Source organism: Harpia harpyja, chromosome 7 (genome assembly GCF_026419915.1).
Source record: "Harpia harpyja isolate bHarHar1 chromosome 7, bHarHar1 primary haplotype, whole genome shotgun sequence".
Classification (NCBI taxonomy): Eukaryota; Metazoa; Chordata; class Aves; order Accipitriformes; family Accipitridae; genus Harpia; species Harpia harpyja.
In genome coordinates this window covers 15,216,276-15,237,038 of record NC_068946.1, presented here as the reverse complement: position 1 = coordinate 15,237,038, position 20,763 = coordinate 15,216,276, and the positions used below count along the sequence as shown (strand labels likewise).

The following is a 20,763-nucleotide window of genomic DNA, read 5'->3' as shown; positions in this document are numbered from 1 at the left end:
AAATCGTAAACTAAACTATAGCTGTATGTGTTCCCTTTTCATCCCAAGCTAAATCTTGGCTTGCAAACCCAAGCTGTGCTTAAAAACAAACAAACCCCTCAAACCTCCAAACCTTTATCAGCAAGTGAGAAATTTTTTTTGCTTTCCTAGCTTGCAGAAGCAGATTAGGAATGAATTTGCATTTCCCAAGTTTGAAAGCTTCCCCTGTGCTTGTGGAGTTCCAAGGTTAATATGAGAGTTAATGGTTAAACAAGCTGGAGAGAATTTGCATTCCACTGAGCTCACATAAAGCATGACTTTAAGTTATTCAGGTCTCCTGCTGGGGTCTTTTTGCGTTGAATTAAAATAGGCCCTACCCAAGAGGACATTAATGTATTTTTTTTTTTCCTTCTTCCCTTGGGAAGCAACAGTGTTTGCTATAGTCTTTTAAGCAGTATCTAGACCACTTAACCACTGTTCGAAAAATATTGTCAGTGCTGTCAGTTATTTGGAAACACGGCAACGCGTGCAAATGGAAATGCTCTGTAGTCTACAGCTACCTGTATTGTGCCACTGAATTCAAGTAAGACGTTTTCTATGTGGGTCACTTCGATTGAAAACTGAAATTAAAATAGGCTCTCCAAGAACTCTTAGGGCATCAAATCGGTTTTGCTGTTCAAGATTTTTTTTTTTTTTTTGACAGGGAAACCATACCTTTTGGCTCTTTATTATATATTGTGCTTGATGGATATAAAAATACTGATATCACATGTTTTTTGGAATGCCTATTTGTGATTTTTGGTAGTCTTTCGTGTCCTGTCAACTCCCATCAGTGCTTTCTAGTTGCACCCCACCATCCACTTTGAGAAAGGAGAATTAGGAATTTGCACCAGTTTTCTTTGGTTTTAAACTGACTATGCTGGTACTGAGGTTTCTTCTGTTTTATGAGTTATCAGAAGTAAACTTTTTTTTTTTAAATTATTTTCAAGGATTTGGTCAACTTCATCCAAGAAAACTTTAAGAAGAGAGAATGTGTCTTTTTTACAAAAGACACCAAGTCAATGTAAGCAGATGTTTTTCTCTTGTTTTACAGGCATGGGGGGCTGGGAGCTAAGGGTATTTCTGTGTGCTAAGCCATGGGGCAGGGAGCACACTTTTTGGTTTTTTGTTAAGAGTCTGAATCTAGCAGTGCAACCTCACCTCAGTCTTGCTTGTACAACTCCTTTCATTGTCACTGCTTGTTTGGCTCGTTTGCATATGCCTGGGGTACTCTGCAGTTGTGGTCAAAAAACCTGGAAGTCTTGTGGTCTGACAGGCAGCCTGCAGTGCTTCTCCTAGTTCTAGACCAGTGTTCTCCAAACTATTTTGATTCCATACCCCATCAGTAAGAAATTTTTGAGCATACACCCCCAATATATGTTTATTTATAAACTATATACATCTACTACTGTAATAATATTATGTACTTTATAAAACATACACAAAAATAGTAATTTAAAAAGGATGAGATGAAGATGAAATAAACAATATTTTTATTTTTTTTAAAGTTTATTTGATGTATCCCTCACTTTGGAGACCACTGCTCTAGACTGTCTGGACTTAGTGTAAAAACTGGAAATATATCAGTTTGGGTTATTCCACAAGTAACTTGATGCAAAACTAGGGGCCTGACCTTCATGCTGACTCTGTCAGCATACCTTCCAGCAGCTCTGTTAAAGGGCTTTAACATCAAATTCCCTATATGAAACACAATTGTGGCAATATATACACGTGCTTTTAGGGATGCAGCACCAGCACTGGTATTGGTGTATAACAGTGTATGTATGTATCGGAGGTTTCCGTAATTTAAGTTTTCCTTTTAAACCCAAATCACAAATTCCATGCACAAGCCTTTACAGCAGAGACAGACAGTCGCTAGGTTTTGCTCAGGCTGATGTTCTCTTAAGATAGGATATTATACCTGCTCCATTTTCAGGTGGAAGTACCTATGCAATGCAAGTTTGAGGACTATAAAAAGCCTTTGTTTTTTCGGTAATCTTGGGAGAAACGCAATCAAACTAACGCAGCTGCAGAAGTCCTCATATAGAGCTTTGAGGACTCTCAGTAACTCTGTTCTCCTCTGAAGCTGGGAGGAAAAATGCCTTGGGGAGAGAGAGAGAGAAAAGGAGGGAAATTAGTCTCATTTCAGAAAGTCTTACTTAGGGTCGTCTTCTGCCATCTAAAATGGGATGTCTGGCAAAGGACCAGCAAAGGATGGCACAGCTGGTTCTTAGCAGCTTCTCCTCCTACAAGCCCACTGGGAAAGGTTTGCAAGTCATACTTGATACTTGCTGGCTTTTTTTGTCTATCTATTTTTAAGGTAAGCTGGTTTCATTTGCAAGTTACAGTGGAGTAGAAGAAACCATATAAGTTTTCTCTCCTTCAGAGAGGCATGCTGTGACTTACCTTTACAGCAATCTTCACAGGAGGGCATTACTCTCATGTTTGCAATCTGCAAGCTAGCTAAAAAAGGTCACTGTAACCACACAAATTAATGTTCTTATCTTAATTCTTTTGGGCAGATGCTTTTTTTAATATATAGATATTATTTTTCTAATCCTGTATATTGCCAAATTGCACAGTGCTGTTAATAGCATTGTTCTTCTTGCTTTGTGTCCCCATCTACTTCTTTGTGCTGTTAGCAAAATTAACACTGGACAAGTGTTTACCTGATGTTGCTTGTTGACTTAGAGTGTAGGGGCCATGTTTTCTCCCTCCTATTGCTGTTGACATTGCTTACCACACTTGGCTGACTGCAGTTGTCAGTCGATCCTCTCTTTCATAAGCAATGACCCCTTCTCCATGCCCTCTAAGGAAGCAGGGCTATTGTCTATGCAGAAGACTTCTTGGATTGTGCTGCAGCTTTTCCTAGGAAAAGAGTTCTCCTAGCTTTCCCAACTAGTCCTGCACAACCGAAGTGCAGATTCTTCCTCCCCTTTATGCAATTTCAGTGTTGGTGAGGAGGGCATTGGTAGGGACTACCCACCATGCCATGCAGCAGACAGGGGGGGTGGTGGTGGTGGAAATGTGCTAGGAACACAGCAACTGCTTGCAAAATCTGCTCAGAGATGAGACATCCATTCCAGCTTGATGTGAATATGTCTTGGGCTTGCTTAGACACCAGTCAGGCCCTGGGTTTGCATGGAAAATGATTACACTTAGAAAGCATCTTAGTGAACTCTTCATATCTGGTTGAGAACACAAAAAAGGGAGGAACCATTTTTACGCATCGGGTTAGCAGCAGATGAGGTCACTGCTGGTGGTGTCTGATGCGGAGTTCTGGTTCATTTTCTTCATTTCTGTGCACAGTTGTGGGGTTTCAAATTAAGCTCCTGGTGACCTAACTTCATCTGTGATAATGAAAGAGGTCACATAGGTAAGGCCCATCCAGAAGTGTCAGCTCATCTCTCAGCACAGACTGGTTCCTGAGATGTGCTAGACAGAAGCAGATTATAGGGGGAGGAAGCATGATTAGGTGCTGGTCTCAGCTGAGAGTTGGTTCCTCTTAGCTGTTAAATTTGTCACGTAGCAAATCCAAGTAGAGTCCCATGCACAACTCGTTCCGTAGCTCCACCTGCTGCTTGTCTTGTTGTGTTGGTACAACCCTGCTACCAGACTTTGCACTTGATGTGACTGCTGCTGTAGGCACCCTGTATTCTACAAGCTCCAGGTTTGTTGCAGAATAACATTTCTTGGAAATGTCCTGATTGAGCAGAAGTTTTGAAGGTAGTGTCAGCTGTGAAAAATTTCTCTCTCTTGTTCATAAATGTATCAGAGCTTTTTTTTTTTTTTTCTGTGCTCAGGATGATAACCGTGGGTTTTCATGTCTATTAATTCTCCTTTCAGGGGTAACTTATGTAAATGTGGATACCCTGAAAATCAACATATAGAGGGCACTCAGATTAATACCAATGAAAAATGGAACTACAAGAAGCACACTAAGGAACTTCCTACTGATGCCTTTGGGGACATTCACTTTGAAAACATGGGAAAAAGAGGAAAGGTAAGTGATTGTATTAAGGGTATACGTCAGGCCCCTGTTGGGTTCACTGTATTCAGAGTACTGAACCCAATGCCAGTGGAAGCCCCTGGAAAGCAGGGAAGGTGAAGCTAAAGTTAATTTTATTCTAATGGGAGTGGAAGGAGTTAGGCTACAAAGGAGACAAGCTGGTTTCTCAAGCCCTGAAAATAGGTAACACAGAATAATTTCTTCTGTGTTACTTGTTTCATAGGCTGATGATGGGAGTGAAAAGAGGCTATCTGTTTCCAGGCATGGCAGAAGAATGGGTGAATGAGGGTGATGCTCAATTATTATTTTCCCTTTTTTAATGTAGCTAGTTTTATTGTAATTGGCCTGTGATACAATTCTGAAGGTCTTGGGCTGGGCGAAAATAATTTTAAACTAGATCTGTGATGTCTCTCACTGGGACTCTGTACCCTGACTATATTAGTGTGCAGTTACAGTGGCCATTTTGTGATGCCTGTTTATAGGGAAATGTCATGGTGTTGAGGAGCCACTTAGTACCCTTTTACCCATTTTTAGTGGTGAATCCAACCTGATAAGCTCAAGTGCCTGAATGATCAAGCTCCTGATAAAGATGCTTTGTTCCTGGCTGTCTGACTTTAACACCAAGACACAGCTGGTTTTTGGAACATTGCACCTCTCCAGTGTGGACTAACCTATGCTTTAGAAAGAAAATGGTGCGAGGGTGAGCACCAGTGCAACTCTTGGGACAGAAGCATGTGTAACAGGTGCAGCAGGATCCATGAGGTGATAACCATAGGGATTTCATATCTGTAGTGATGTAAGACCTTTCTTCAGCGGACCTGTACTCTTCAGTGCAGAAGCTGCACTTACCTGCTTGCTACTCCATAAAATCATCACTCATGCTTTGTAATGGCTTTAAAGTTCCATGTCATCCAGTTCCTGCCTACAGAGCTTGCTGACCTATATTCCCTTCCTCCCTAGCTGTTCTATGTGCAGATCATCGCAGTGTGCAGATGTACAGTGCTCTTTTCCATGCAGTCGTATCTTAGGCCTTGGAGTGGACACTCTGAAGGATGTTGTGGGATGTTCGAATGGGGCTTGTGTCCCACACCCTCATAGAGTAATTTTGTTTGGAAGGGCTCTCCAGAGTTTTCTAGCCAAAACTCTTGCTCAAAGCATATCCACATAGATGAGCTTGTTCAGGCCCATAACCAATTGAATATTGAGTATTTCCCAGGGTGGAGATCCTACAATGATGGTTGGTTCAAGGGGGATGTAACGTATCAGTGGAACTTCAGAGGTTTCATTCTGCTTGGTGGGTTTTTTCCTGTGTTTTTCCTTGGCGTGGAGACAGTGGAGGGGAGGAAAGAAGAAAATAGCTGGTGTTGCTGTTTCTGATGATTTATACTGATACTGTGTGAGGAGTCATATGTGGCTGAGCTCATCTGCCTCTTCTAAATGACTGATACTTACCACCAGTGCAGCTTGCTTGAGACAATCAAAATAAATGAGGAAAAATCAGAGCATGCCATGTAAATTAATTGGGTTTGTTTTATGCAAAGTAGCAGAAACAAGAGGCATTTTGGTGGGAAATAAGACTGAAGGTTTTGAATCACGCTTAAACAGATCGAAGTACTTCACATATTTCTTGATATGCACATTTTAGCTTCATACTACTGTGTTGTAAGCTGCTGTGTATCTTTACTGAAAGAAGAAACGGTTCACTTTACTGCAACATTTCTGAGTTCTCAAAGCTTAAATGTTTTTTCCTTAGGTTGTGTCCCCTTTCCCACCTTGGAAATCAGTTTGCGTGCCCACAGTTGTTTCATGAGGACTCTCAAGGCCACTGTGCCTCTGTTTCAGAGCATACTTTGTTCAAATATTGCATGTAAGTCTCCTAATCCACCCCACCAGCACGTTGGCTGGAGTTACATCTCTATTCCACATTCTCATTCCCTATACTGCAAGGCACCTGCTGATCTTAAACATTGCAAAATAATTTCTCTTGATCTCATGTGCAGCGGGGAGGACTTCAAACCCAAGGTAACCTAAGAATTTCTAATTATTATCAGTGAAGGATGGGAAGTTTTATACCCTGCATCATGCTGTTTAGGACAGATGAGTCCTAAAAAGTTCTGAGCAGAAATATTAAATGTGAACAGACCAATAAAATCTCTACACTTCACAAGTCCTGCTTGCGCACTCTTTTTCTGCAGTGTTGCTCAGATCGTGTAACATCCGAGAACATTGCAGTTGCTGTATTTTACGTTCTGGTAGCCATCAATCTGAAAAATGCTTCTCTTGAATACCTTTCTGAGTTCAGCTACTGAAACACTTGGCATCGCCTGTGTTTGAGGGTTGGATCAGTCATGGTTGGGGTGCACCAGCCGGCTGTACCAGGAGATGGCACCGTTGTACCTCGGAGAAAAAAGTGGCTGAACCGAGGGGTTCACCCGCTCGAGTAAAGCCTTGCCAAGGGCTCGAGGTGTCAAGCGCCAGATGTATAGTTGCTGGTACATTGAATGAAACTTAGGTGTAACTGGAGTGTGTTTGCAATTATATACTGTGTTGGTGTCTGAGAGAACGAGATCGGCTCTACGGGCAATTCAGCTTCAGCATCCTTTACTTGGTACTTGCTTTATATAGATGAAAACAACAAGTCATTCAACTGGAAACCTTAACTGTTGGTGGAACAAAGGTAGTCATACAGATACAAGGTACTTTGTGTATCATAGGGTTTAGGAGGAATGCCTTCTAACTACAGAGCTAACAAGATTTGCTGTGGGGATGGCTTACTGGCTCTGTGGAGCAGTTAATTTTTCTGGCAGGCTCCCCCTCTCCTATGGGGGACCCTCTCCTGAAAAACACCCAAGGCTTCATGTGGCTGATGCTTCTTAGAGCAGAAGCTGTGGGAGTCCCTTAGCTCTCCTGTGTAGCTGCTGAAACCTGCTAGACTTCCTCTGTGATGTGCTGTTCTGAGCCAGATGCAATAACTACTCCTGGGAACCTGTCCTGGAATAGATGAATGTGTTCTTTTGTTCAAGTTAAATGCCTCTCAAGATATGGACATTTCTTCCTCAAACTAATCCCTTGGTTTTGCTCTCCTGCAAATACTGGGCAATCTGTACAAAATCCCCTGTGATCCAGGTCCAAGTTACTCCTTTTCATCCCCTGCTATGGGTTGTATAGCCATGACTGTCTTCCAAAAGCCCATCATACTAAATTACTAACAGTGAGGAAATTGCAAAGGGGCTCTGGAATAGCACAGCAAGAAAAAGCCAGAGCGCCTTTTACATAAATGGAGACATAGGTCCATCTGAAGCCAGATTATCTATCTAGCGTGCTTTTTGGCATCCTCATACAGTGTTCAAGCTTTACTACACATTTTATAAAGTTCTTATGTGTTATACTTAAAATGCTGTTATGGGTATGTGTTATGATAGGGACACCATGCACGTGGAGCCTGGAATTTATAGTTCATTAAGGCTTTAATAGTGTAATCAAAATACAACTCTAATTATTATTAGTTCACTTACAACAATGCTATCACTAATCCTTTATCTAAGCTATAAATAACATTGTTACAGTTAAAATTGTTATACCATAAACTTCCTGGGTGTTGTGTTCATCCCTCCAATGTTCCTCTGAATCCCAAGGTCAGTGCTCTTGCCTTCCTCTAGTGGAAGATGGGTTGGGTGCCTGGTTGTAGGGGGAGGACAAAGATGCTTTAGAGGAAGAAACAAAGACCTCATCATTACTTCACCTTTTGTCTACTGGCTGTTGGAATAAGACTGTATATTAGAGAAGGAAAATGCAATTCCCAATCTGTTGCCAGCTATCACTATTTATCTCTTGCTACATTTGTTCTCTTCTTTTCTCTCACCCAAGTACATCCGTTTGTCATGCGACACAGACTCCGAAACACTCTATGATCTCATGACCCAGCATTGGCACCTGAAAACCCCTAACCTTGTCATCTCTGTCACTGGGGGCGCAAAGAACTTTGCGCTCAAGCCTCGGATGCGCAAGATATTCAGCAGGTTGATCTACATTGCGCAGTCCAAAGGTAAAGACCTGCATATGTGTCTGTACTATTTTATTGCTGCATAATACTGTTGGAGAGGTCGCAGCTCAAAGGGTCAGCAGGGAAGCAGAGCATTTGGTTTGTTTCTGCTTGGCTGGTGCACTTGGGGCAAATGTGGCCTCACAGTTTGGAAGTAATGGGGTTGAGAGCTAGTCATCAGATGCCCATGATAATGTAAGGTAAGTTGTGTAGCATATCTTTTGTATTTAATTGAAGAATAAATGCCTCTTCTGAGGTAAGGTCTTGAGAGGGGATTGGGTGGTTGTATCTTAAACGTAATGCATTGGCAGGGTGGGTATTCTGCTACATTCCCCCAGTTTATTGGATGTTGTCCCCAGGGGCCTGGATTTTCACAGGAGGCACGCATTATGGGCTGATGAAGTACATCGGGGAAGTGGTCAGAGACAACACCATCAGTCGGAGCTCAGAGGAGAATGTGGTGGCTATTGGCATAGCAGCCTGGGGCATGATTTCCAACCGAGAAAGTCTGATTCGCGGTGGTGATAATGATGTAAGAAACATGTACAGGTTGGTGGGGAAACAAAGAGGAGGCTTGGCTGTCAATTATACAGATTATGTCTCTGACTGACTGCTGCTCTCAGCAATAACAGTATCTGTTGGAGGCTGCTGCTCTCAGCTATGTGATGACTGAGTTGAGTGGTCAGTCAAGCTCTGCTTGTACGTCTGGCAAAGCAGACCTCAGCAGAATGCTTTCTAGTGCAATGTTTGTGTAGAAGCACATCTGTCTACTTAGCCTCACCTACTGTGTCCTAAACAATTCAACCTGGGGCCAGCTTTTCTTCAGTGTACGTAGCAGTGAGATGAAACATCAGGTGCTCTTCCCGGAACAGGAGGAAACTAAAGTGTTCTCATGTTCAAGATAGTTGCGCACATCAGGCCTGGTGGGGAGAATTTCAGCTGTGTGCTTAGCGTGTCCATGTGGAAGTTCAGCTGCTCTAATTTCATGTCAGGCATTGCATTAGGGAACAATCTCTTTCACGGTTATTCTAGCTGCTGTGAAATCCCTACACACTCACCCATAGTGGGGATTCTCATGAACTAAGACACATTGTGCCTGCTGCTGCTGTTGAGGATCTTGCTTATTGATAGTATTGTCCTGTCTGTCAGATACACCGGCATAGTTCCCCTTGTCTTTTTTCCACTAGACATTATAGAACATGTCTAAAAACCATCCTGCTAGATAAATAAAAGCAGTTTAGTTTACTGCGGGCTCTAAGAAGGTTTGAGGATTGAACTAGGTGATCTCAAGAGGTCCCTTCCAACCTAAAAAATTCTGTGATTCTATGAGGTGTTGAAAGTAAGATTGCCACAGATTTAATGTTTCTGGTGGCTGAAGGAAGCATGCATTGCTTAACAGGATCTCTGAAAGAACTAAACTGTTGCAAATAACTTCCACTGTTCCATTGGCTGAAGTGAAATTATGAGATGATCATTGCAAATCAGGCTGCTCTTGTAAAAAAAAAACCCCTTTATCTGCAAATATTTATGCTGTGCTCTTGTATGGCATTTCTTTCACTGTCTTCTGCTGCCATTGAGACTGCCAGTGAGCAGTGTCTTGAGTCAGGAAATTCAGACTCCTAAATAATGAGGAATAGTTGGTGCCTAGGGGTTCAGCTGTCACTGGCTTGTCCTTGGAGGCTTGTGCATGCTCTGCCCTTGGATCTCTGATAAACGCTGTGCTTGTGCTTCTAGGGGTACTACTTGGCTCACTACATCATGGATGATCTCAAGAGAGACCCCCTCTATTGCCTGGATAATAATCACACCCATCTCTTACTGGTTGATAATGGCACCCATGGGCATCCAACAATAGAAGCAAAAGTACGAACTCAATTAGAAAAGTACATTTCGGAGCGGGTTATCCCAGGTAGGTGTGGGTGCCAGGTTGAAGACCTCCTTTTACTTAGTTCTTGCATGCTTTGGGGCTGATGCACAGTGATTTTTTAGGAACAAAAGACTAGTGGTAGCATCCCTTGGATGCTGAGCTGGAAGGGATGAGTTAACTGCATTGCATCTTGAGCACTTTCAGGAACAACCAGCCCTCTTCAGAGCAATTCCCCTCCTCTCATCTTCCTTTCTTTATGTGACAATAGTCCTTTGTGGGACACAGCAAATGATCCCTTTCAGCCATACAGCCCTTCCCTCCCTTCCTGATGGGCTATCAGTTGGAAGCTGACCCTTCTACATACTTCCCACCTGGCACTGATTTCCAGGTAGCTGAAGCACAACTACGCAGGAGCTGAAATTAGGCTTTTCCCAAAATATTGTTTTGTGATGGTGATGGATCCATTTGCAACCTGCTCCTAAATAATTTCTTTCAGCCCCTTCTTTGCCAAAATGGAAAAAAATCAAAAGCCTTGACAAGAAATTCTTAGTTAAAGAAGTTTTTGGATTTTTGTTGTTGTTTTTTTTACTGTGTATCTCAGCTGAAGCATACTTGCTGTTAGTCATGACGAAGCACCCAGAGTCATTATGAAACTTGGTATGTCTCTTAAACACTAGCTTCTAGAGTTATGGGATTCTTAGCTTTCCTTCACAATTGAAAATGTGAAGTCAGAGGTTCTGAATCTTCAGCTTGTGATAAGAACCTTGCACCTAGACTCAAAATGGTCAAAGCAGTAGGTAAATACAATAAAATCAGGTTTTAGGGACTTTGGAGCTAGTAAAAATTACGATTATTAGGAGGAAAAAAAGCATCTGTTGGAGAAGGGTGTCTGAAGCCAGATATGCAGAATGTTAGGCAAAACTGAGTTTTCATTAAAAACAGGAAGAGCTGTTAATAGATTTGGCAAAACCAGCAGTAAACTAGTATCAGAGTGTTTGCATGAACTGCTTGGAAATTCTTTCATTGTACTTGTGAAAAATAAGTTGTTCAAACTGCATTGGGTTGAATCTTTTTCTTTTTTTTTCTTTTGGCATGTTTCACAGAATCTAATTATGGTGGGAAGATTCCAATTGTGTGTTTTGCCCAAGGTGGAGGGAAAGAGACTTTGAAAGTAAGTTTATTTCTTTTGCTTATTTCCAGGAGTGATAGTAGGGACATTGCTCTAATATTTAAGACAGATTACTCCACAAACAACTTGATATACAGTCCTATTATTTACTGAAGCTTGCCTAGCACTTGGTATAGAAAGACGTTGCTTGCACTTGCATTTAAGCTTATGAAGTTTATTTCAGTTAAAATTTTCTGTGCAAAGTTTCTACCTCAGGCTGACATCCTGGAAAACTGTTGGCTGGGACAGTTCGGTTGTCTCAGTTCCTCCATAACAAATGCAGCACAAAAATGTTTGTTTCTTGTGTTTATTTGAGCAGCAATCAGAAAAGTCTTTGTCAACCATGGAGCTCTTGATCTTTTTTATACAAATTTGCCTAAACTTTGGTTTGGGAAAACTTGGCTTGCCCACGCTCAGTGGAGATTAGTGCTTTCTTGTAATATACAGGGAAGATCAGCTGTGCTGGAGATACTACAGCTCAGAGCTTGCTTGAACTGACTTGCGATTGCTGCTCCTGAGAACTGTGGGCTGCACCTAGTTTAAATCTAGGCAGCTGAGCAAGGCAGGAGGGCTCAGCTGACTCTGCCCCTTCTAAGCCTAGAAGGGGAGGGAGCAGGCATCACCTTCAGATAGATGACAGGTAGGAGGAGGATGAACAGAACAAAGGCGGCAGAAAGAAGTTTCTTGAAACAGGATGTCTAAATGACGCTTAGGGAAGGGGAAAAAAGAGATGACTTCTAGATCTGTCTTAGTGTTAAATAACAGGGTTGTTACTTCCCCCTCCACCTTGCAAGAATGAAGATGAGAGGCCTGAGTGAGGAGGGTGTGACTGAGGGAGCAAAGGGACCTGGCACCCGGGAATTAAAGTGAGGGGATGTGCAATCAGGCTGTGTGGGAGGGGAACAGTAACAGTGAGGAGAGATGGTTCTGACTGAAGAGCTGATGTAGCCTGGGCTGAAGGACCTTGAGAAAGAGCTAGAAAAGGAGCTGGATTTTGCAAGAGGGTAGGATGCAATGAAGAGAGTGTGTCAGTGTTTGAGTCAGTAAAATTGAAGCAGGGTGGTATTTCTAATTATTTCTTTTGAAGAGGTGATCTTAGTACTACCTGTTCTGACCAGAGCTATGCTGTTAATATTAAGGCTAATCAAACTATTTTGCTTGTCAGGATGACAAACAATGTGAATTCAAAGCACAGCCTCTGTCACCACTTCATTGCTAACATTAATCAATTAGTCTGAACCACTCTGAAATTTCAGATCATTATCCCAGCCTCCCTGTATGTTTCCTGCATGTTTTGGTTCTATTCACATGATTAATTTTAGCTTTTCCACAGATAGATTGTGGGAAAATACAGATGCAGAGTTCAATGTGTTAATCAGTGGTCTTAAGTTGAAATGAAGCATCCATTCAGGTTTTAGAACAAAGCTTTGCTGAAAAGGACATGTTGAATACGCCCATCTCCTTTTAGCTCCAAACTGCCAACATTTAAGAGAGGATTTGGCCATCACTGAAGAAGCCATTTCTATATGCCATGCAGTGTAGTTAGTTGGGCAGCCTTGTGGTTACATGTATATTATGGAGAGACCTCAAAACCCACTGTTAAGAAATGATACATAACACGGACTTACTAGCTATCTAATCAGAATGAATAAAAGCCTTGTTAAAACAAATGCATAATTCCTAGCAAGAGCTTCCTCTGAAAAGTAACTGGATGATAGTCCAATTAAGGGTTCAGGCCAGTCTCCTGGCTATTTATCGGTGTTACTAGTACACGGAGACATCTGTGTCTGCCTTCTTGCTCATTTGTAGGTGAAGCCCTTTTCTCAAGGAGTAAATTGAGTCTCTGATCAGCCCAAAGTGACACAGCAGGTTCCATGCTGTGGATGTCTCTCCTTGCCATACCCTGGTCTTAGCGGTGTTGGCCAGGAAAGACTCCCTCTTTCTCAGCTTGTGACTGGTCAATGATGACAGGAATCAGCTTTAGCAGAGGAGAAGTAAAACTGTTTCAAGCTTCTGTTTTAAACTCCCTGTGATGTAAAACATACACTTTAGCTGGACCCTTCTTAAGAAAACCACTTTGATCTAGTTGGTAAGAAAAAACATCTTGCATTTATCATGGACCTGCTATCCAATTGACAGGAGTAACATGCTCACAGTTTTGATGACTCCAAGTTGATTTTTTTGTTCTCATGAAACTGTCTCTTCAGATAGCTAATAGATGTTCTGTCTTTCCAGTGGTTGATGATAACTTGCACTGACTCCTTTTGTACGATTTGCTGGCAGACAGCTTATATTTGATGACAGTGTTCTAAATGGTAGTGATGCAAATGAAATAAATGTCTCCAGTTGTGGTCTTTGCAACAGGAGGTCTAATGGTCCTTCCATCATTATTTCACACCTTTTTTTTTTCCCCTTGCTGATGAGCTGTGTACAACATTGCTGTTTGAGAAATCATATAAGCAGCTACTTGGAGACATTCAGTAACATTGGAGTTCAGTGTTCTCATGATGCTACGGAAGTGATCTCTATGTAAGACTGCTGCTTGCATCTCCAGCAAATAAAGCCAGAGCCCTTGTACTCAGCTGTGGTGTTACTTGAGCAATGCTGCGCCATAAAACAGCAGTGACTGTAGCTAGGCAATGTTGTAATGTGTCCTGAATGCCATTTCCACTCAGCAATTTTCCTGATCTGCTAATCAGCTCTAAAATTTGGCAGATGATGATTTCTGTCCCTCAGTTTTTATGGGGTTCTTCACAGCCCTCTGTTTTAAAGAGTTGTCATTTAAGGGTATCAGTGGGTAGTAATAAAAATACTGCTCTGGACCATGGGTTTCTGTTTTTCTCGCCTAAGTCAAACCTACAAGCGCTAGGCTTTCTTACTGAATAGTAGGCTCTAATAACACAGTCATGCTTCAAGTGATCACGTCTTCCTCTCTGGCTCCCTAGTCTATCAATGTGGCCATCAAGAGTAAGATTCCCTGTGTTGTGGTGGAAGGCTCTGGCCGGATCGCTGATGTTATTGCTAGCTTGATGGAGGCAGAAGGCACTCTTGCTTCTTCATGTGTCAAGGAGAGCTTGCTCAGGTATCTGCCTCGCACCATTTCAAGGCTCTCAGAAGAGGAGACTGAAAGCTGGATCAAATGGGTAAGTGCATGCTACTGCAGGGAGGTCAAGAGCAGCTAGTGACTTCCAAATCAGGGATCTTGCTATCTGGTGATACCTATAGGATGTGTGTGGCTCCTTGCCATGATATATCTGGGGGGATTTAAAAAAGAAAAATTCCAAACTCTTGTAACTTAGAGGAATTGGAACAGAAGGAGTGGGGGATTGCAATCTTTTGGAAAGGCAGCACATGTCTAGGCATAAGAGAGCTAAGACCAAATGTTTTGTAACTGTCTGCTCCCTGGATGCTTGCAATTCCTCTGGAGCACTGGCTGCTGGATGTGTCTCTTGGCTGATGTGCTGATTGGTGTTGCAATTCCTTTACGTGCTTTGTGAAGGTGGAGAAATTGGGTATTTGCTGAATCAAGCCTCACACTACTAAATCCTGCTGAATTGCTCAGAGACAAAGGGTTATCGCTGTAGCGACCACGGACTTCCAAACTGCAGCAATTCTACTTCAGGATTCTCTTATTGTCTGTCTTCCTGCATCCCTTAAGATATTGGGCAGGACAGAGTTCCCTTACAGACTAGGAAGGGGACATTTAGGACTAGAGGCTTACTTGGTCAGTATTTCGCCAGAGCAGCATCCCTACACCATCTCCATTGGGACTCTGTTAGTGCTGACTTACTAGTACTGTGTACATGGGATGCAGTTGAAGGTACAACACTGTACATACACCAGCAAATTCTTCTTTTGGTCTTCTTTGCCTCTTTGACCAGAGGTAGAGTCTTCAGGATGTAGCCACCATTGTGATCCCATATGTAACTGTTTATTACAAGAGTGGTTTTTGGAGACTGGGAAAACTGGAGAAGTAAGGAGAGCATCTGCTGTCTTAGAATCATAGAATCGTTTAGGTTGGAAAAGACCTTTAAGATCATTGAGTCCAACTGTCAATAGAATCATAGAATTGTTTAGGTTGGGTTGTTTGGGCCAGTCTCGGGAAACTGTTGTAACTCTCTGGTTACTTGACTTTGGGTGGACCTGTTTTTGGTATACTTCTGCTCTCCTTATTTGGGACAGAAAAAAATGGAGCTCCAGAAAAATCTTACTGTTCTGTTATTTTTCAGAAGTCTTAGTTCCAAGAATGCTTCAGCTCAGTGAACAATCCATTAACTTGAGCTAATTGACTTTCTCAATTAACTGCCCAATGCTTTATCCTGGAGTCTGATTCTGTTTTGCTCTCTTGGTTAATTATCTCCTACCCATGCTCACAGTGGGGAGCAGGGAGTGGGGAGTGATTGCATATTCAAACTTCAGTCAAAATTCATAACGGGGGATGGAAAATGTTATATTGCTTTCTGTACACTTAAGGCCTCTTCTCTCAGCTTTCCATGCCCTGCCCTTAACTTTTTTTTTTATTATTATTTTTATTTTTTTTAATGAATGTACCGTTGCAAGTTGTTTGCAGGCCCCGGAGAGGAATTCAGACACTCAAACTTTTGTGTGTATTTTCTATGATATAAACCAAGCAAAGCTTGTGAAGTTTAAGCAGCTATTGTTTCTGCCAAGGCCTGACTCAAATCTCTTGGTTGGAGCTTGGCAGAGTGAGTCCATGGATCAACCTGCAAGTTCCACTGGGCAACCTGCTCCACTTGACCCTGTTTGAGCAGCGGGATCTCCAGGCCTATCTTCCAACCTCAACAATTTTCTGCTTCTGTAATAAGAAGCTTACAGTAAAAAGGGCAGGAATAGGGCATGGTCTTTTGCAGAGACAGTCCTGCAGAAACCATGTCTGAACTTGCACTTTGAGCCTGGGGACTGTGACATCCAAACCTGAAGAGGAAGAACTGCCCTCTGAGCAGACCATGACCCTCTGGTTTCTAGAAGGAGCTCTGCACTGGGGAGTGTGGAGCTGCTGAAGGCAGTTTTCCCTGTTTGGTTACCTGGCCACACTCCTCACAGCTTCTGCTGAGCTGCCTCGGAGTGTACCTCCTCCTGCAGTCAAGAATGGCTAAGATTATTTGTTTTGTATGTGCTAGAATGAAAGTAACTTTATAAGGCTTGGTTATGTGAGAAATGATCTCTGGTTTTGACAAAGCACAGGGAGGTAGAAACTGTTCTCTAATGAACTGCTAGACATTTGTTGAAACTTGCGCTGTCACAGTCTGTTTTTTTCTGAGTAGTTTCTGATTACTGAGATTATATCTTTTTGGTTGTGATATTCTGCATAGGGGAATCACAGTTAGTTGCTGTATGCTCAGAGGATAATTAATCTTGTACCTTGGTGGCTTTAAAATAAATCTCATTATCTACTTCGATCTGGACTTGATTAAATTTTAACTGTATGTGGAAGTAGGACTGATGAGAAGCGGTTTTGCTATGATGTGATGGGAAATTTCTTTTAAAGGTGCTCTAGGAGATCAACTACTAAACAGCCTAGATTGCTTTGAAATGGAACTTTTCCTTTTTGTAGATCAAAGAAGTCCTTGAGAACCCTCATTTACTGACAGTTATCAAAATAGAAGAAGCTGGAGATGAAATTGTGAGCAATGCTATTTCTTTTGCTCTGTACAAAGGCAAGTAATTGTTTTTCTGTTTTGGTGGTTTTTTGGTTTTTTGGTTGTTTGGTTGTTTTTTGTTGTTGGGGGTTTTTTTTTGTTTTTTTTAATAGATGGGAAAAGATGGCTATTTATTTTCTAGAACAGCCTTCCTTAGAGCAGTGCCATCTCTCTAGAGTTAAGCTCCTGCCACAGTGTGGAGCTTGTCTTCATCTGAAGTGGTGTGGACAGGCTACAGCAGCTTTATGGGATCTGTTAGTGTGGGTGAGATCGAAACCCAGTCCAGATAATTGAGAAGACATTTAGCAGAGCTTTGGGGATGCTGGGATAGCATCTCTGAGTAGCAGCACACAAGTATGCAACACAACAGGGAGTCAGGAAGCCAAGCAAAGGATCTTTTCTGGTTATACTGCAGAAGTGGATTACTCTGCATCCTGCAATGTAAAATCAAGTGTCTTTTGTTATATATGTGGATTGAAGAGGTTTGACTGGCATTCAGCAGGGAGAGAAGTATCCAGTTAATTAACAATCAATATGCAGGGCTGCTTCCTATCTCCTTCAAATCCCAGTGACTTGCTACTGTGAGTAACTCAAACCTGGGTTCTCTACTACTGCAGCAGAGCAGAACTGGTACTCAGTGAAAGTTGCTGGGCTGACCTCATTTTCCTGTCTGTGCAGAGAGAAAGCTTATGAACATTACAGCTTGTCATGACACTTCTTGTGTAGGGCCCCATTGGGAATCCTGCAGAATTTGTTTTGTGTAGAGGATGCAGGACACTGAGGAACCTGAAGGAAATGTGCTGATTTTGGTTGATGACATGCTCCTAGCATCTTGTTTGGTGCCTATGTTGGACCATAAATATGTCTCTAAGCCTCCAGCACCCTCTAAAACTCAATCAGGAATATGCACATGAGTCTGGGGAAAGACACTCCATAGGGGTCTTGTCAGGTAGAGTGTGAAAAGCAGACATGAATAACTATGCCAAGAAGCTCTTTTGTCTCTGGTCTTTTACCTAGAGGATTGTTCCTTCTCTGCAGCTTTCAGCACCAATGAACATGACAGAGATAACTGGAATGGGCAGCTGAAGCTGCTGCTGGAGTGGAACCAGCTGGACCTGGCCAGTGATGAGATCTTCACCAACGACCGAAACTGGGAGGTACAGACCACTTGTGTCTGAGTACAGTGACATGGGACAGGGGAGCAGTGGGAAGAGAGACGTTGTAACAGCAGCCACTAGCTCTGTATCCCAACCCCTGTGATGATCAGAAAGAGTGTCTAGTCCTCCTTGCACTGACATCACTGATTGCAAAGGTTATCTGCCTCTGCCAGTAGGACTCTAGGCCATCCAACAAAGGCAACTGCATACAGAAAAAACTGATTCTGTTGAAAATGTGGCACTTAGCCACATGTGTCAGGCCCTTAGGTAAGCTTTACATGTCTCGTGCTCCCTAATATTTGCTTTTCTTCCTAGTCTGCTGACCTACAGGATGTCATGTTCACAGCCCTAGTGAAAGATAGGCCCAAATTTGTCCGTCTCTTCCTGGAAAATGGCTTGAATCTGAGGAAGTTCCTTACCACAGAGGTTCTTAGAGAGCTGTACACAAACAACTTCAGCAGCCTGGTGTTCAAGAACCTGCAGATTGCAAAAAACTCCTATAACGATGCACTCCTCACATTTGTGTGGAAGATGGTTGAAGACTTCCGAAGAGGTCTTAAAAGAGATGACAAAAATAGCAAGGATGAGATGGAGATACCTCTTTCGGTAAGCATTGAACAGTTTGATTCCACTGTGTGTCCCCTGAAAGGAAAAAACAAAAATTAAGTTTTGTTTCTGGTATAGCAGGATTTGCTTTAACAGTCTCAGCCTTGTTTTACGATTAACGTATTGCCCCATTTTACAAATGCATGTAACGGTCATTTAACTACAAGAAAAATGGGTGAGTTTGGGTGTGAGTTAAAATATTTTCTATTAGAGCAATCAATGCTCTAGTTATGCTTGTAATTTATACCAATATAAATTCAGAGTCTGGTACAGAGGTGCCAGCTGGGCATGAGGAATTCGGACTCTTATATTTTGGTACAGACTCTTGTATCTTAAACCTTGCTTGTTGCAAGGGTGTCAAGCATCTTCTGGACTTTATTTCACTGTCAGGTAGAACCAGACATAGTTATCACAGCACAGTAGGTCCAAACATCAGATCCAGATCTGAATTTCAAAACTGGAGCTTGGGCATCAAATAGGAAACCTCTGAAATCAGTTGTAGACTTCAGAGATGCAATGCAACACATGAGACATTTGGGGGAAGCTTGGTTTAAAAATTCTGGTTAGCTCTGAGAGTTTCCACCAAAGCTTGTGGTTCTTAAAAGTTTTGTTGCTCAGGAGACATTTTGTGATGGCTTTGCCATCGCCAGGGCTAATTACTCTAATGCAAAGATGGTGGTATAGCAATTCCTCTTTGTTTAAGTTTTTGTGAAGTTCAGGGTCTTGCTTAAACACAAAGGGCGTATTGGTATAAAGTCAGTATTCCTTTTAGAGGATGTTAATCTGTGTTCTCTAAACACAAAGTCAAGCTGTGAATGAGGCTATCTGAACTACATGGGTTAAGGCAGAAAGTGACTGTGACCCAAATGTCCTTTAATGCCAACTTCAGGAAAAACAGGGAGTCTGATTCTTCCACATCAAATAGGAAAATATAAGGCTTTAATGTAAATATAAAATATAACCTAACTTACAGTAGTGCGTGACAAGTGCCAGGTAGCTGACAGAGAGGATCGGTGGGTTGGCTGTAAAAGAAAAAAAAATATGAAAACAGGAGAGTGGCAGGCTAGGATTTATTCCAGTTGAAAACAGTTTGGTGAGCTCAGGTCTGAGAAGTTGTTGCTCTTTCGTTCAGGATGAGTGTCCTATCACAAGGCACCCGTTGCAAGCTCTGTTTATTTGGTCAGTTCTACAGAACAAGAAAGAGTTGTCTAAAGTCATTTGGGAGCAAGTAAGTCGAATTCTCCTTTATTCCTCTCTGCAAACAGTACATTGGTGTTCCTTGTCTTTGTTTTGTGGGCCTTTGAAGGCTCTGGATCCATCTTCAAGCACAAACCCACAAGAGATAATTGCTAGGCGATTCAGTAAGTAGGTTTAATATTACCCATTTTGTGTTCGGGTGTGGATTTCATACTTTCCTTTCCTAATGTCACGTGTGAGTCAGCCAGTCCAAACTAACATGTTCCTATAGTTGTATGTTCTCATCTGTGTTCAAGCTTGGATGCTGAGTTCCCACCCATTCCACAATATGGATGTGTTCTGATCCCAGGTATTTGATTGAAATCCATTTCTAATTTTAATTAGACAGTACATTTAGTGATGATTGTATAAAATACATAATTCGCAGGCTGTAAATGTGAGGCTAATGCAAACAAAGCTAATGGATGCTCCTGTTCACGTTGGTCTTCATGTCTGAAACTGAGTGCTTCTTCCCTGTACATATAGATTCCATTTGAATGGAATGGACTAACGTAGTCTGGGCAGTTCTGGGTACACCCAACTGGTCCAGACTGGTGGACAGTGAAAATGGTAGTGTAGCTCATGGCAGAGCAGACCATCTTTAGTGAATCTTCAGCCAGAGATGCAAAGCTGATATTTAACTATTAAACACAAGAACTTTTCAGACTGGTCACAAAGTTGTTATCAAACCAGTACACTGATGGTTACCGTTTGTTTTGTGGAACTGGATCTTCATTTGCCAGTCCTGACTGGGAACTGAGCAGCTGCAAAAAAAGGGGGATAATTTTTAAAGGATGTATCACATTCCCTTCGCAGAGGGCTTTGCATGACTTACCTCTCTCTCCATAGACAAGAGGTTGCACTTTGGCAGCCCTTGGGGCCAGTAAGCTCCTGAAAAGCATGGCGAAGGTGAAGAATGATATAAATGCTGCTGGTGAGTCTGAGGAACTCGCTAATGAGTATGAGACAAGAGCAGTAGGTAAGTGCCTTCTTTAAGTCC

At 42.2% G+C, this 20,763-nt stretch overlaps 1 protein-coding gene across 2 annotated transcripts in view; it reads left to right on the top strand.

Annotated features, from left to right (window-relative positions):
• The window catches only part of TRPM8 (transient receptor potential cation channel subfamily M member 8), a 49,427-nt gene that overhangs the window by 6,963 nt on the left and 21,701 nt on the right, over positions 1-20,763 (top strand). For both annotated transcript variants that reach the window (XR_008236051.1, XM_052793010.1), the window contains exons 3-14: positions 969-1,042; positions 3,865-4,021; positions 7,895-8,072; positions 8,429-8,601; positions 9,804-9,978; positions 11,040-11,107; positions 14,050-14,247; positions 16,680-16,782; positions 17,803-17,921; positions 18,237-18,527; positions 19,660-19,755; positions 20,613-20,742. Coding sequence is in view for 1 of the 2 variants with exons in the window: in XM_052793010.1 (XP_052648970.1) it covers positions 969-1,042; positions 3,865-4,021; positions 7,895-8,072; positions 8,429-8,601; positions 9,804-9,978; positions 11,040-11,107; positions 14,050-14,247; positions 16,680-16,782; positions 17,803-17,921; positions 18,237-18,527; positions 19,660-19,755; positions 20,613-20,742 (1,762 nt within the window). In the remaining variant the exon portion in view is untranslated. The remainder of the gene's footprint in view (positions 1-968; positions 1,043-3,864; positions 4,022-7,894; positions 8,073-8,428; positions 8,602-9,803; positions 9,979-11,039; positions 11,108-14,049; positions 14,248-16,679; positions 16,783-17,802; positions 17,922-18,236; positions 18,528-19,659; positions 19,756-20,612; positions 20,743-20,763) is intronic.